Source organism: Xenopus laevis, chromosome 4L (genome assembly GCF_017654675.1).
Source record: "Xenopus laevis strain J_2021 chromosome 4L, Xenopus_laevis_v10.1, whole genome shotgun sequence".
Taxonomy (NCBI): Eukaryota; Metazoa; Chordata; class Amphibia; order Anura; family Pipidae; genus Xenopus; species Xenopus laevis.
In genome coordinates this window covers 81,011,818-81,029,352 of record NC_054377.1, presented here as the reverse complement: position 1 = coordinate 81,029,352, position 17,535 = coordinate 81,011,818, and the positions used below count along the sequence as shown (strand labels likewise).

General features: G+C 35.0%; 1 protein-coding gene across 1 annotated transcript in view; it reads right to left on the bottom strand.

Moving 5' to 3' along the window:
• The window catches only part of frem1l.L (FRAS1 related extracellular matrix 1 like L homeolog), a 100,548-nt gene that overhangs the window by 59,359 nt on the left and 23,654 nt on the right, over positions 1 to 17,535 (bottom strand). Inside the window, exons 14-20 of the mRNA XM_018258268.2 lie at positions 17,229 to 17,437; positions 15,998 to 16,091; positions 15,478 to 15,730; positions 14,292 to 14,486; positions 12,417 to 12,602; positions 12,061 to 12,257; positions 5,247 to 5,472 (exon numbers count right to left, since the gene is read on the bottom strand). Of these exons, the coding sequence (XP_018113757.1) occupies positions 5,247 to 5,472; positions 12,061 to 12,257; positions 12,417 to 12,602; positions 14,292 to 14,486; positions 15,478 to 15,730; positions 15,998 to 16,091; positions 17,229 to 17,437 (1,360 nt within the window). The remainder of the gene's footprint in view (positions 1 to 5,246; positions 5,473 to 12,060; positions 12,258 to 12,416; positions 12,603 to 14,291; positions 14,487 to 15,477; positions 15,731 to 15,997; positions 16,092 to 17,228; positions 17,438 to 17,535) is intronic.

Here is a 17,535-nt window from a genome sequence, read left to right as displayed (position 1 = left end):
TTTCAAAAAATACAGTGCAACGTTGTATATAGCAACTTTTTGAGCATGTGATATGTCCCTTTAACCATGATAAAGAGGAGAAACCTTCACAGTTGAGGTACATTGGAAATTGAATAGAGGGTGTAAAAATAGAAAAAAATGTGTGATGTTGTAAAAGACAATGTCCAGACCAAATTAAAAGATTGAAAGCATCAGGAAGACACAGATTACACCTGCGCTGCTTTGTAGACCATAACCCAACACCCCAACCCTGAGCTTTCTTGGATTTTACACTCTTACATAGACTTGGGTCAGAGAAGCCTATTTTTGAACTGAAAGTCCATTATCTCCTAAATCAGGCTCTTAATGTGGCAGTCTTATGCAAAAATCCATAGAAACACCTTGTATGCATTCAAAATTATTTCGCCATTATCCGTGCACCATATACATAGCTGACCTGAGAAGGTCTGTATGTTTTTTATACCTACTGCACACACAAAAAAAGCCATCTTTGGGATATCTGTTATCCACTAACTTATACATATACCATAAAGCTTGTAGATGATGAATGATCAAACATGATGAATACTCAAACATATGGCTACACAATTGGTTTGACCCTCAGACATAGCAATGGACAAAGAACTGATGTAATAATATAAATAACTTGAAAATTAAAAAGAACAGGTTTTATCAGTGGCCTAATGTAACATCCAGTAACAATGTGCAAGAAATACTTTAGCCAAAAATGGACCATGTATGTCATATATAATTGATTGAATTTGATATTGTGCACTTTGTTTCTCTGTTAAAGCAGAATGCACAGATAATTGATATATATATATATATATCTGAGACCACGTAGAAAGCAAACTGTGCCTAATGGCACAGGCAATGGGAATCCATGTATGCCAATGAATACTGTCCTTTATAATAGTGAAGTCTTTAGGTATGCCCTTTGTATGTGTGATTTATTTAATGCCAGATTACATTTCAGAAATGGCAAAACCTGTTAAATCTAACATGTTGAACTCTAGTGGCAAAGACTCTCAGATGTTAAAGGTGGTGCAATTTGTTGTGTGAAAAGTGGCTGCTCTTAATGCCAGATTTTAAGGGGATATCTTTAATACCTATTCTGATGCCAGAATTTTACACTTGTCTGCACATACTGTACATATAAAGTCATTACACAACTTCATAAATATGTGTGATTTCACATGGTGTACCATGGCATTAAAGTGTCAGTATAAATTCTGTTCTAACAACTAGTTTATTCATGGTTTTATTAATATAGCCTGAGTATGCAATGGCACATAAAGTAAGCCAGACATGTACAGGAGCTTTTGCACTGAGCATGGGAACCAGACAGCATATGGGTAGCATAAATAGCACATGGGTGGCACAAATTTAACAAAAGGAAGGAAAGAGCAAAGGGAAAAGAAAAAAAAACTGTACATTATTGATCTAGTCAATAATAGCACAATATGCTACAGAAAAAGCAGATGGTAGATCAATGGTACATAAGGAATAGGTAAAGCTCATGGACATTAAGCCTTAATAGAAGTATTGTATATTACCCTACAATACAATCCACACTTTCTCACGCTTTGCTTCACAGAATATGATTGCAACTTGGTTTATTTGCAATAAAAGTAGACCAAAGAAACAACAGCAAAATAAACACAATTTACACACACAGACATCTTAAAATCATTAAAAAAACTGCATTATATAGGGCATTCCAGTATGGCATATGTAATGTTTTCAATACATGCAGTTTAGGGATTCATATAAAGGTTTAGGATTTGTTATCCAGAATGCTCAGGGCCTGGGGTTTTCCGGATAAGAGGTCTTTCCAAACTTTGGAACTCCGTACTTTTAGTCTACTAAAAGAACCATTTAAACATTAAATAAACCCTATAGGATTGTTTTGCCTCCAGTAAGGATTAAATACATCTTAGCTGGGATCAAGAACAATGTACTGTTTTATTATGACAAAAAGGAAATATATTTTAAAATTATCAATTATTTGAGTAAAACGGAGTCTATGGGAGATGGCCTTCCGGGTTAACGGATCCTATACTTGTAGTAGGTGAAGTTTCTTTACTATTTCACCAATAAGTTGTCACACTTATCAACCATTTATCAACTCTCCAACGTTATAGTTCTTCCTAGGAAGTTGAATGTTCAACAATGTTCAATAATAAAGGAATTATTTCAGGTAAGAGCAAAGTACAAGTGTGATAAATCTGTACCTGAAACACAACCCTTTAAAGGGACTATGTGATAGTGACATTCCTTCTCAGCATAAACAGTCATTAAAGTTTATATATTGTGTGTGCCTAGAGAATTCAGGTGTTACACAGATGCCTCTATTAACATATGGTAGTGGATTTCTCACTCATTAACTCTTTCCCAAATGACCAATATAATATAAAGGTCAATGTATCTATGAGTCACAACATTCATCCCCTTTCCAGCAATATTCTTTTGACATTTTTGTAATGTGAACAAAAACAAAATATTTCTCCTGATGTTCTTCTAGTGCTAATGTGTTTTGGTTGAACCTTTTTTGTGCATGTTGTCTTTCATGAACTTATTTGTTAAATCCTTTGCACACACCTCAGAACCCGCTTCTGTGCAGCAGTTTCTCCTCATTCTGAGCACTGCCAGAGTGGTATAACCCAAATCTATGGGGGGCACAACGTAGTATACATCTTGTGCTTCCGATATACTTCTTTATTTTAAGATAACTTTTAACATATAAAAATCTATCACTTAGTTATGTAAAGTATATTACTTAGATATGTAAAGGTTAAGTTAAAGCCAATTTAAATGCAAAGCTCTCCAGCTCCTTGGGAGGACCATTCTATACAATTAGAATATAATTTATAAAGTTTATACATAGATGTCCCACAGATCTGAAGGAAATAATCTATTACAAAGAAATGTATTAGTCACTAAGAGAGTCAGTAATTCTGCTGTAGCTGTATATAGCATGTTTGTAACCTCTATTTTTTTTTTAAATACATTGTAAGTGCTTCAAATCAGAATGACTTAGCCTGAGACTATACAGCTGCAGTGCATGACTACTAACAGTGGTAGACATAAAGGATATTTATGTCTTGCAGGCTAGTTGTAGAAGTCTGATCAAAATTGGTTCCTATGAGTGACTACATTGGTTAGATTTAGAAGCCATGTCATTAGATCCGCTTCGGAATGTTATTGTTCTGTATATGGTTTTTTTTTGTCTAATTAAATTATCGTCATGCATTATTTTAAAAAGCAGAAAATAGGCTTGTTGTACTTTTATTGGCAAATAAAATAATTGCCATTGATGATGTAATAATCTTGTCAGCTATTTTGTGTTTATTTTGTTTATGCTTCTGAGCAGTGCTTTTTGTTTATGCTTCTGAGCAATGCTTTGGATCAGCTATAAAACAATGGCTGGGAAATGCAATATAAATAATTAAAGGCAGAAATAAATGTCCAAATAACTTATAGATTAATTAAAATGCTCTATTTCTCCTCTCCATTCTCTATCTCATTGTGGGTGCTCTTAAATAGGGAGAAAATATATTTTTAAAAAGCCATTTTCTTAAACTCTTTACTTATTAAATTACTATCACAGTATATATCAATAGTGTCCTAAGACCTTTAAGGCAAGACATAGGGGAGGCAGTAGGGTATATCGGCTCTATGAGTTCAACTAAATTGGTTGATCAGATCATCTGTGAAGGCCTCTGTCTCACCAATACTATATTATTCACTTTTCTTTCTCTTCCTGTTTTACAATAACCATGTAAAACTACACATCCATTTTTGAAAGTCATATATTAAGAAAATGTGGCTTTGCCATTATCAAAGTACGTAGAAATGGTCTGCTATTGGCATAGAACCAATATGTGTGCAATAGTTGAAAATTTAAGACTAGAAAAGAAAATGACTTCTGTCTACTTTCATAGACTTGTTTGGTTTTTAACGGTACTACTCCGATTTTAATAGCAACTGTCAGTTGCATTTGTAGGTTTCAGAACAGAAGACATTGCAGAAAATTATAAATACCCCCTTTTTTCTTTATATTGCACTTTTAAAAAAAATATACTGCTTCTAAGCAGTATAGTAGTTGGTAGTAAAACACCTCTCTACACAAATGGATTGGGTCATTTCACTGTTTCCATTACACGCCACCTACAGCTTCCTTCTAATCAAAGCATTAAAAATAAACAGTCCATGGAGGACAGGGGAATCAGTGATGGCATAGTATCTTTAATTATTATCATAGGACTTGTTGGAAGGTAAAAATGCCCTATCTGATAAACTTATTTATACTCCTTAATTTTGGTTATTTTTGTCTTTTATCTCCACCAACTTATTCTATGTACAATCGTTAACTTTTTTTGTACAGTATTTTCTAATACCTCTCTCCTCATTTAACAGAGCCAATGCCCATGCTTAAGTCATTGCACAGCTTAAAGCTTAATCGTTACAGGGCACTTATTCTTTGTTAATGAATATATAAACTTTAATGTATGACTTGAAATGTGTTCCCTGCAGTTACCACTATTAAGACATTTTTTTATTTTTATTTTATTTTTGCACTTAAACATTTAAACATTTGCTTCTGTTTAAGACGTTTTAGCTCTGTAAGTATCATTTTGCTCTTTTGCTGCAGCAAACTGCAACTGCTTGAGTGCTAGAAACAGCATACAACTGATAATTTGCATGTTTGTATACATTACATATATTATATTATATTTCTAATGTTTTCTTTGACCTCCACAAATAAGGTATACAATTTATAAAATGAGCTTTATTTTTTATTTCAGAATAATATTTACTGAACATTTTAAATTAATAATCAAATCAACCAATCTATACATGTAAGAAAATATTTTAGCCTTAAAGAAAAGGTCTGTTTTCAAATGGTTGTTTGCAGTAGCTTTTTGTCACCACCAGAGGACATTCACAGTCCATATATCATAAACCAGAATGAAGGTGCGTTAGTGATGGTTAGCAGGCAAGTCGATTTTTGAAAACGTGCAGAGACACAGACCAGATCCCAGTGCCCCAAGAGTCTCGTCTGGCAACAGACAAAAAAAAGGCCACTCAAAACACAGCAGGATGTGGAAAGACCGCTCTAACTTAAAGCCTTAAAATGGTAAAGCAAAGATTGATATACCAGAGAGCCAGTGACATGGAACATGCACAGAGTATATTTTAGGGAGACAGTGGAGGCAATAAAGGAATCAAACAAGCAAACAAACCTTGCTTCAGTTCATCCAGGGTAAAGCTGTAAATTTGGAGGTCTTTGTGAAGTGCAATGGGACTCAGGTGTTTAAGCTGACTGATATTCCTTCCATACTCTCCATTTAATATGAGCCCATGAGATGGAGAGATTACAATGGAAAATTGCAATGTGTCGGGGGGAATGTCGAGATCCTCTGCATTTAGTGTTCCGGGGCCGATCTCACAAATTCCACCTTCAATTATCTGGTTAAAAACAGAATGCAAATTTGTAATTGTAGTAAACTGGTTAGGTGTGAGCAAAGAACATCAGAATTTCCTAAAAAGATAAATAGATTTTCACAAATGTGTTTATAACTAAGGTTTCATGTATCGTTTTGTTATTAGTTATATAAAGAAGAACTGCAGACAGCGTCGGAGTGGGCCGGCGGAACACCGGGAAAAAACCCGGTGGGCCCCAGCCCTCGTGGGTACCACCAGCCCAAATACGCTAGACATACTGTATCCGGCGCTCCTGACCTGCCCCCTTCCGATCGCGTAAGGAAGGCGCGATATGTGAAGCAGGTACAAGCTGGCGGGGGGGTGAGGGACAGTGGGAGCCCGGCAACTGGGACAGTGGGGGGAGGAGCAGCGGGGGCCCTACTACTGGGGGGGGATGAGCCATAATGTGTCAGCCCTGGTGGGCGCTGACCCTCCCAGTCCAACCCTGACTGCAGAACTTTGGCATTGAGGTCACTTAAGGGGCGCTTTGTGGTTTTAGCACAAGTGCAACCTCTTGTCCCACCCCTATTATGAGAACTGGGCCCATTTTCTACATTCATAAGCTTTTTGTTGAACATTTTTACCAGACCAAGAAGGATTTTAAAAATACCATTTTTTAGGAGACTACATTTGGAGTAACATAGTTGATTTCAGTTGAAAAACTGTTCAGACAAGAACAAGTTCTTAGACTAATATGCATATGCTGGATAGTGCTGTAAGGTGCTTAGGAATACCCATGTGTGCACCAGCCCTTTTAATGTCTGCCTCCTTGGGGTTACTTAAAAGGAGCAGAAAAAACTACCAACCACTTAAAAATTTGGAGTGAACTGGTTATGCAGATTATTATTCAAATTCTTGAGACATTCACAGTTCATATGACAAATGACAAAGAAACCATTGTCAGGAGCTCACCAAGAGAAAAACAGCATATGTTATAAGAAACATTTCTGGTAATTCAAGTTTCCCCGTTTCAATCTCTCTTCCCTTATAAACATTTTATATCCTAAATTTAGGCTCTATGTGTGTGGCATTGGCAGATTCTTTTTTATTCATTTGCCATTGATTCTGGGATTTGCACCAGCTGAGAACCACATATGGAAGCTCAGATTTAGCATGCCTTTATCCTGTGCCATGAAAATCTGGAATAAGACATGTTCTATTTTAATATGCCGTGTTTACACTTTGCGGTCTACACATTTCACAGGGGACCAATGATGATCAAATGCAATCCCATCTCCAAACCTGCCAATGGAGACGCCTCATCTCGATTTCACTTTATTCCCTGCACTTAAATCATCTTCAAGCATAGCAGTGTACAAGATTATATGTACTCATATTATACAGCTGCAAAGAAAAGTATTTATTTCTCTTGTTTCTAAACAAAATAATATTTGCAGATAAACAGGTTTTTTTTTATTTCTGGTCCTGTGCTAAGGGTAATTTTATTGTGATAAAACATGGGACTTTGATCATTTTATTGTTTGGTAATGAATTATATATTATGTTCAGGATAGTCTATAGATATATATATATATATATATATATATATATATATATATATATATATTTCTAGTTCCTGAAGACGGCTCTAGCTGTCGCACATTTTCTTACATTCACTGGCCATTGGTACAAACTGCAATCTTTTGTCCACCGGAAGATGTGGTCCCAAAACAGTTTCTAGGCATAAAAAAGCTTTAGTAAATTTGCTCAAAGTAAAAATTGTGTGTGCAAAGGAATAGTTTTTTGCATTGTGAATATTTTTTTTGTTAAAGTAATAAAAATTAGGTAAAAATGTTTTCAATATAATGAGTTAGCAAAAAATGTAATGTATAAAGGCTGGAGTGACTGGATGTCTAACATAATAGCCAGAACACTCTTGGCTTCCACTGAGTGGTTACCAGGCAGTAACCTGGGGGGGGGCACATGGTTCATAACTGTTGCTTTTGAATCTGAGCTGCATGATAAGGATCAATTGCAAACTCACTGAACAGTTATGTCCCATGTGGTCCCCCTTAAAGTCTATGACTAACTCAGAGTTATAGAGCTGAAAAGCAGGAAGTTAGTTTTTGTTCTGTTATGTTTTTACACAACCTATTTACCCAGATTTTATTTTAACACTGAACTGTTCCTTTATCGACTTTTATTACTTTCCCCCTTTGTGTTTAGCTTCATACATTCAGTCTAGTCTTCGAAAGCAAAAAACCTTAGTGCAGGATCATTCTAGTTTTACAACAGCCTATTAAATGCAATATGTCACAGACAGAATTCTTGATCTTTTCAACCAAACCATGAAACATCTGTGGGCTGTGTGATTTGAAGCCCATGAATCATCACAACTGCAGGAATTTAGTTCATTTTAGTTCTTTTGCTTTTTCTCTCCGAAACTCCCTCTTCCCTCTTCTTGTTACATCCATCCTAATTATAAATTATTCTATTTATTATTTTAAATACTGTACATTCCACAAGGGGCCTTAACTTACATAGAACTAATTCCTCTCACACCTCAGGAACATGATCCTGTTTCTACGTTCTACGATCTTCTGCGTTCCCTTCATCTCTAAATTTCTAATTATATTTGTGTTTTATATAATCTCTGAGAAATGCAGCTTTCAGCAGTTATTACCATGCATTCATTCTACATTTTTTCCATAAAATGCTGTCTTTTGTGGCACTAGATTGATTTTTAGTGAAGATCAAGCAGTATGACAGGTCTCGCAGCCATTTTCTGCAGAGAAATATGATGCTAAATATCATACCACAGGCATTGCTTCCTTTATGGCAGTGATCTCCAACCTGTTGCTCGTGAGCACTATGTTGCTCACCAACCCCTTGTATGTTGCTCCCAGTGGCCTCAAAGTGTTTCCAGCTTCAGGGTATAATAAATCTTGAAAAATTCTAGTTTTTTTACAAAAACCTGAAAAATTCTAGTTTTTTTTTTGACTGAAAACTACCCACGAAAAACTAAAATTTTTAAGGGAAAACACAGCTCTAAATCTAAAACTGTAAATCTGGCCATACACGTGCCTGAAGGTGAACTAAGTAAAACAAGGGAGTTGAATTATGAATTATTGAAGTTCATGAATTTTCTGCGAAAATTTGCAAGTCAATGGGCGTCAAAATTATTTCAACGCCCGCAACAATTTTTATACACATGCCTATTTTGTCCAAATGCATTAAAGTCAATGGACATCCGAATAATTTTGATGTGCCTGACTACTCTGACACGCACCCAAATTTTTTTGAAGCAGTGGATTTTTTCACGCCTGGTGAATTTATTCACTCGTCACTACTCTTAAAGGAAAACTATACCCCCAAAATGAACACTTAAGAAACAGATAGTTCATATCATATTAAGTGGCATATTAAAGAATCTTACCAAACTGGAATATATATTTAAGTAAATATTGCCCTTTTACATCTCTTGCCTTGAGCCTCCATTTCGTGATGGTCTCTGTGCTGTCTCAGAGATCACCTGACCAGAAATACTTCAACTCTAACTGTAACAGGAAGAATTGTGGAAGCAAAAGACACAACTCTGTCTGTTAATTGGCTCATGTGACCTAACATGTATGGTTTGTTGGTATGTTTGTGTGCACAGTGAATCCTACGATCCCAGGGGGCGGCCCTTATTTTTTAAAATGGCAATTTTCTATTTATGATTACCCAATGGCACATACTATTAGAAAAGTATATTATTATGAAAATGGTTTATTTACATGAAGCAGGGTTTTACATATGAGCTGTATTATGCAATATCTTTCTATAGAGACCTACATTGTTTGGGGGGTATAGTTTTCATTTAAGGCCTGGAGTCCAAAACTGCACTGCATACTCCAGATGAGACCTTACCAGGGACCTATAAAGAGGCATAATTATGTTTTCATCCCTTGAGTTAATGCACTTTTTTATTTGCTTTAGTAGCCACAGAATGACACTGCCTAGAATTAGACAACGTGTTATGTACAAAAAACCCTAGATCCTTCACATTTAAGGAAACTCCCAACACACTGCCATTTAGTGTATAACTTGCATTTATATTATTTTTGCCAAAGTTCATAACCTTGCATTTATCAACATTGAACCTCATTTTCCAGTTTGCTGCCCAGTTTTCCAACTTAGACAAATCACTCTGCAAAGTGGCAGCATCCTGCATGGAACCTATAGTTCTGCACAATTTAGTATCATCTGCAAAAATAGAAACAGTACTTTCAATGCCCACCTCCAGGTCATTAATAAACAAGTTGAAAAGCAAGGGACCTAGTACAGACCCCTGAGGTACTCCACTAACAACACTGGTCCAATTAGAAAATGTTCCATTTACCACCACTCTTTGTAGTCTATCTTTTAGCCAGTTCTCTATCCAGGTACAAATACTATAGTGAAAGTAGACCTCCTAAAAAGGGGGCAAATGTCGATCATTCTATTCAACAGGGGACAAAAATACCTATAATTAGAAAAATTAACTTGATTAAAATATAGGTATAGTTTTTGCTTGATTCTTAAACAATTTTAGGTGGCAATTCCACCAATCTGAACATAAGTAAAAATTATTGTAAAGTAAAATTAATTATTTTCTACAAAACAGTATTACAAATGAATATAGATAATCATTAGCAGCTGTCTTGAGGCATGTATGCCTTGAATAAATAAGCCAATCCCTGCTCAGCAGGTGCGCTCAGTGGAAGCCACGCCAAACATTCGATATTAGAAGCTATGCACACAAAATATATACATACTCAGCAAAAAGAATAGAAAACCAAGAATATATTTAGCAAGAGAAGCTCTCATATTTTGTTGCATAGAAGCGATATAAGTTTCTGTTTTACTTTGTTATCAGTAGTTTTCCCTATATAATATTCAGTTAAAAGAAATACAAAAATATAGTTTAAAACTATAAAAAATAAAACCTATCCAAAGTAAGCAAACAAGTCTAAGCCCTAAAACAGTGTGCAAACATGTTCTGGGAGGAATTAAAGGCCATGATTCAATGTCATTGCAGGCAAACAAATAGGGTGATTAGTAATATAGGTTTGACTTATTCACTATTCTTTTTATTATTTGTAAAATATTACTTAAACTTATAAAGAGATGTTAAACTAGAGGTTTTCACACTTCTCACATTCAAAACCCCTTTTACTGTTCAACATTTGATCAGGGCCCCTATGATAATCATTAAAACGATACAGGAGATACAAAACTGTTTTTTATCTTGCTATAAATGTAGAAATGTATAAGACTCCTTAGTACATGTTCACTCTAAAATCTCACCCTAACTTATGAATTTTATGTTGATGTTTATGTATTTGTTTAGCAGTATAGTTAGCACTGTATTCCCAATAGTGCCTGTTTAATAGTCATTATGGAATATTCTACATTTCTTAAACTGACTCAGGGAGGCACATTTATCAAGGGTTGAATTTCGAATTCATGCGAGTTTTTTAAAACTTTCATAAACTCCATAAATGTAAAATTCAACCAATCGAAATGTATTAATAAAATCTAATTTTTTCAGCTTGGAGGAATTGAATCGACCCAAAAACTCAAATTGAATTTGATTCGAATTAGAAAAACTCGATTCCAATTAAAAAAAACTTGATTCGAGTTTTTCTGCAAAAAAACCTTCGAATGTCAGGAAGGCTGCAAACATCACCAAATTGAACCCTGGACCTCTCCCATTGAGTTATACAGTTATTTGACAGGTTTATGACAGCGAATAGCCGAATTTGAGTTCTTAAAGGGCCAAAGTATAATAAATCTTAAATTCAAATTAAAACTCGAATCGAGTTTGGATAATTTACAATTCAAGTTTGAGAATTTTTACCAAAAAACAATTAAAATTTTCACTTCGAGCCTTAATAAATCTGCCGCTTGATGTCTTGCTAAGATTATGATCTTGAACACATCATCTTAAAATGTTAGAGTATTTTGGATGTTAGAAGGCAAGCATATCTTTTGACGTAATTTAATAGTATTTATATTTCTTTCTGGATATGTATAAACCTCAGCCATGAAAAAATAGATCTTTGACTCCTTATGGTGCCCAAGTCAAAGCTTGTGTGTTTATCAGGTCTCTCTGCAGGGGGGGCTTGAAGCAGCTGCTAGTATGGGGGCATGTTTCAGTCCTAATTTAGGAGTAAGCATATTTCCTCTTTTTGAAGGTCAGGTAGGGTGAGATTGAGGGGTAAATATGTTTGCCATTCCAGATCATCCTTGAACTAAAAATTCACCATTCTCATAAAAACTCGATCTTGATTGTTGATAAATTTGGCCCTTATTGTACATGGCTGTTAAACATGTCAGCACTTTATAAATGCTAAATAACATAGGTGCATAGGAACCAATTTTATTGGCAGGCGAAGGCATAAATTAACATCAATTATTAAAATTAAGCTTTTTCCCTTTTTCATTTCATGGTATAATTTAAGAAACCTATCAGGCTAAAACTCTTTTTATATCTCTGAATATGAACAAGCACCCAAAATTCAAAGAACAAATAAGTAAAACAGAAATATACTGTATTTGAATAACTATGTTACAACATTTTTTTTCCAAAAAAATTGTCTTTAAGTTTACCGTAATATTCCTGACATGTAATTGAGGCATCTCATCATTCGTTGGCTTAATAAGAATGTAGAAAGGCATTGGCATAGATCTCTGAACACCATCACTGACAGAAACCTTGAAGACATCTGCTGTGGGCTCTTTGTGTTCATGCTCTGACTGTACATATCTGATATATCCAGAACTTACATTCCAGAGACTGAAGAAACCTTAAAAGAAAGGATTCCATGCAAAATTATTCTGTTTAAGTTGTATACTATTATTTAAACTGCAACAAAGGTTAGAGCTAAGACATCATGCAGATAAACCTCAGCAATAGAATGTACAAAATGTAGCTAAAACAGACAGATAATCACTGCTTTACTTACTTATGTTTTTGTTAGAAGAAGGCTTTTCTGAGCCATCCATTGGTACAGTGTTCTCAAGGTACCCATACTTTGGTTGCGTCTCCATAATAAAATATAACTCTTCCAAAGTTGTGTCAGTATCAGATGCATTTAGATAATTTAGATTAATAACAGAAGAAGATCCTTCATAAACAGCGAAAATTTCCCCTGTGGATATAAAACATATTTTCTTAGAATATTTATAGGTTGCCATTAAAAGCTACCAACTCAGTCTTTCCACTGTGTATAGTGCCAGCTGATGGGAAGGTTTAATTTTTGCATCAGATGCATCTGCATGTTGAGGCAGTCCTCAACCCGGTGGTCTCCATAGCTCCAAGGGCCGAATAATCGGATCAGTCCGATATTGCCCACCTCAAGGTAGGTATATCGGTGAAAGATCCACTCATTTGGCAACCTCACAAAATGAGTAGATATTTACATGTATGGCAAGCTTAAGTCAAGGAATATACTAAATCAGTGATTTCTAAGACTTCTAAGTTTCCAGACCCCGTCCTACCCCAATCTAACACCTTTTCAGCACATATCTCAGTGTATAACAAAATAAAAAATACAGTATTTTAAGACATAGGGAAGAAGTGGCCATCGCTAGCGACAATTCACAGGGACATCGCAGATTCACTAACAGGCATACCTACCTCAGACCAAGCAAACTGATAAAACAAAGCTACATCTTCCTCACTTATGTCAGTGACATCATATCCTGTATGCCAGAAATGCATTAAAGTTGTAAACAAGCTGCCTTCAAAAGTCAAAATTATTAAAGATTTATATGTGAACAATTTTTTAAAACTAATTTGAGGGGCAAGCCACATTTGTTTGAGGGTGGGATCATGTCTAGGGCATTAAAGGATCTCTTCTGTCTTTATTATGGATCACTTGGACATGTGTTTGAAAAAGTGATTTGGACCAACATTACTAATAAAGATGTCCATACGACTTTTAGGTACTCGCCCTATTCAAATTAACCTAAGCGCAAGAGTGCTAGCAAAGTTTTGCTAGCCAGAAATTAACATAGCAAAAATTCACTATGAAATACTCCCCCAGCCGAAGTAACGGTAGTGAAAATTCTCCAGCGTACGGCTGCTGAGATGCAACTTCGCATTTTAGTGAATTGGCACAGTGATAATGAATTTGCACCTGGCGAAGTGGCGAATCGGTCAATGAAAATTCGCCCTTTGTTATGGTTAAAGAAACATCTAAGGCAGCAAATAGGTTTTACCCATAAACTTTACCCATATTAGCCTTCATATTGGCCCTGTATCTACTGCTCCCTCTATGGAGGTAGCCCAAAGTTTTTGAAACTTTGTTCTACTAACAATCATTTTTTAAAAATCCTTAAACATGTTTCTAATATTAAGGGGCAGATTTATCAAAGTGTGAAATTAGAGCTCATCACAGTAAATTTCTACCATTATTCTGCCATTCCTATGGACATATTTATCACAGGTAAAATTTCAACAACAAAATCCAATTTCAAAAAATAGTGTACAAAGATTATAATTCATTTATATAGCACCAACATATTCCATAGCAATTTACATTTGTTCTGTCTCAGTGCAACATACATAGTAAGGTATGTGCCTGTATGTTGTTGGGGTGTGTGAAGAAACTTGAGTACCAGCAGGAGAATATACAAAGATTACATTACAAATAGGTACTGTACAGGTACACTCCCATTGTTTATCTAATAATTGCAATTAAAATTCCTACATTTACACATAGTTAATTCCTATTACTTAATTTATATGGAATGTATTAACTTTTATGCTGCCTAGTGCATCTTATATTTATTGTGATCCCTGTAACATGTGCATTTGCACATTTATTCATACTTACCGATATTTAAAACTGGTTGCTGATTATTAATAGGCATGACAGTGATGTTTAGATCATAGACAGGGAGGCTGGAATGTAATGGGACTGGTGGGGGAAGTGAATCTGCTGAACAGCAGGTGCCAGCAGCTCCAGCTTCACCATCAGAGACAATCAATGTTACTGTGTCCAAACAAGGACTTGGCCCAATCTCACCACCTTGGAGAAAGAACATCTTATCAAATTACAAATGGAACTGTACCATGCATACATTCTTTGAACATAAAGACTCAGACTTTGAGTTGCGATTCCTACAAATGGGCTTATTATTTTGTCCATCCAGTAAAGTGGATAAATTTACATTGCACATTTACTTACCGTGGTTTTAACATACTGTTAAAACTTAGGGTTTCTTTTACTAAAATCCGAATTTATCTTCGACCAACCTCCCATCCATGATTTTGGCATAGTTCATTTAGATCATTTAAATAATGCAAATAAATCAGATTGGGGGAAAAACTCTATAAAATCAAACAAAAACCCTAATCATACGATTTTATCTGACTTTTTTCCCAAATCGCTTGATTTTTTTTAGGTTATTGACCGAAATCCCCACATTTTTAGGATTATTACCCAGCACAAACAGCATATCATCAAAATTGGGATAGGGACATTTGCCATTGAAGTATACATGAACTCGACAGGTTTCAGATGGAGGATTTTTGGATTTGAGCTTTTTGCAGGATCAAAATATAATTTTATCCAGCAAAAATAAATATAATAAATTTTGTTCAAGTTTTTTTTCCATGAAAAAGTTAAAATATTTTTGCCCTAACCAGAAAAACTTGAGTTTTAGTAAATTACCCCCTAAAACTTCAGTGTATTAGTAAAAAAGTGAGGAGGCGATTCAGCCACATTCACTTGCATTAAAGAAATCTGGCTTGAATAAAAAAAGCCAGTATTTGCCACCTACTTCCTCCCATCCTGTAGAGATTGTCATGGATCTAATGACATGACTCTAATGTAATGAATCAGTCTTTGCTGTTCTCAAAGGGATAGATGTTGAATGGACATCTTTGTCAAATAATCATTGTCCAGCTACCAGAAAAATTTGAATAGCAATTTACTAGAGTATTGCTTTATTAAGATTTTGTTTCTTGCAGTCCATAAGTCAGCCAAACTTTTGATAGTTTATTAAATTTGTTCTTACCAGTATGTATGTATGAAATTAATCCTTGAGTAATATCAAGCTGAGTGAATTTTTCCACTATGATACCTCCTCTTTGTATTATTCCAAACATTGGAATACGAGCAATAATATATGTAAGTTTTGTGTCTTCACTATCGGGGTCAATGGCATAGAGGTTCTCACTGGTTATGGTAACAGAACTTCCTTCTTGACATTTTAAGTCAGCTTTAAGTCCTTCCTTAAGCTCTGGAGGCTCATCATTCACTGGTATTATCTTTAAAAAAATATATAAACACAGTTTAGTTCTAAACATAATGCATCTGTAAAAAAAACTGTGGATTATTAGTGTATTTATTAGTCTACCGAATACAGTACTTGTAGCTGCAAAGAACTTTAAAAAACAACCATTGGACTATCTAAAGGTTAATTAAAGTGAGTATCATTTTCTGTTTACTGTGCATTTTCAGAAAAAAACATAGAAATGTTCTATTTGTGATGATACTTTAATTTTATTCCAATCTGGTTAGGATGCTAAAATCACCTGCACTTTCAGCACTCCATCTGCAGTGTTATATCCATCTGTTACAGTAAAGGAAACTGTATCTTCAAATGACTCTGAATCATCATGCTGATACCTTTAAATATAAGATAAACACAATATTTCATAGATATGTTAGTAACTAATGAAAGTTGTGTTCTTCTGAGATATGTATTAGAAAGTGCTCTAGAATTTGTTTATTCCCTGGGGTGGTTAACTGTTATCTGACAGCTCTGTGTGCCATCTAAGCCTAGTTTGGAGGGCATGTCAGTGTATATAAATGTTGACTGTAGCCACTTTACATAGTGCTTTTCCCGTTTTTATGTGTCACAAGGCAAAATATGTATTGTATGATTAATTGCTGTTGTACATTACAGACTAACTGATATCTTTGCATATTCTACAGCCTGTTTTATATTTTAAAGTCACTTAGCAGTCAAAGGTCATTTGAATCAACACAGTTTAACACATTCATTCACAGGTGTTTTAAGATGAAGGTTATTTGCACAGTTGCAGCATGTCAACAAATTATGGACATTACACATTTACTTTTGTCCTGGGGATATTTTTTATTTCATGCTTACAATGCAATGCAACAGATGATACAAATGTATTTTCTATGGGATTATTATGGGTCTGATTAGGAACCACATGTACTACATACAATCAGTGGGGCTGCTAATAATACTTCAATACATAACAAACCATCAATTTTATAATCCCTGGAGGTATATGTGGCACAAGCAATGCACACCTGTGAACACTATTATGTTGCAGTTTTAGCAGGGACGTTCATTTATAAATGCTTATAGCATAATGGGTAGTGTTAATTATTCTAATAGAAATGGTTACACACAATTCATTTGCTTATTTTATCTAAATATATACAAAGCTGCTGATAGAAATAAAATTCCTTGTATGCAGTTTCGCTCTGTAACCTCCCTGGATTGATGGACTCTGTTCTCAAGCAACCCCTTGGTCACTAGTACCCTGACCTTAAAAGCAGCACCTGCTTGACTGTAAGAGCAGTTCTTTGTTTTTCTGTGCTGTGAGGAGATCTCTATGCTTTCCCACTGGTAACTCCTTTTTCTCAAGTACGTTCTAATGTCATATGTTCCCAAAGTTACTAATAGTAGTCAGTTGGGTGGCCATAACCTGCTAAATGCATGATTATAGATATCTATAATCAATCAATATCTTTGGTACAGTAACAATGAAGGCATTTGAGTATCACCTGACTTTAAAGGCTGTCAGTTCTTCCACAGTAAAAACATCTCCTTCTGACATAGTCACACCATGAACTTCTACACGCCCATGCAGTGGACGTGTTTTCAGTACAATGTTCAGATTCTCCATTTTCGTGTCTACATCTGTAATTTGCAGATTCTCTCCAGTAATAAAACAGCTTGAGCCTTCCTCTGTCTTTATAGCATTTGTGAAAATCTAAAACATAGATAAACTTGTACAAATATCAACATGGTTAAATATGCACTACAATATTAATAACCAATATTTAATAACCCAAGCTTAGCAAAAGGATT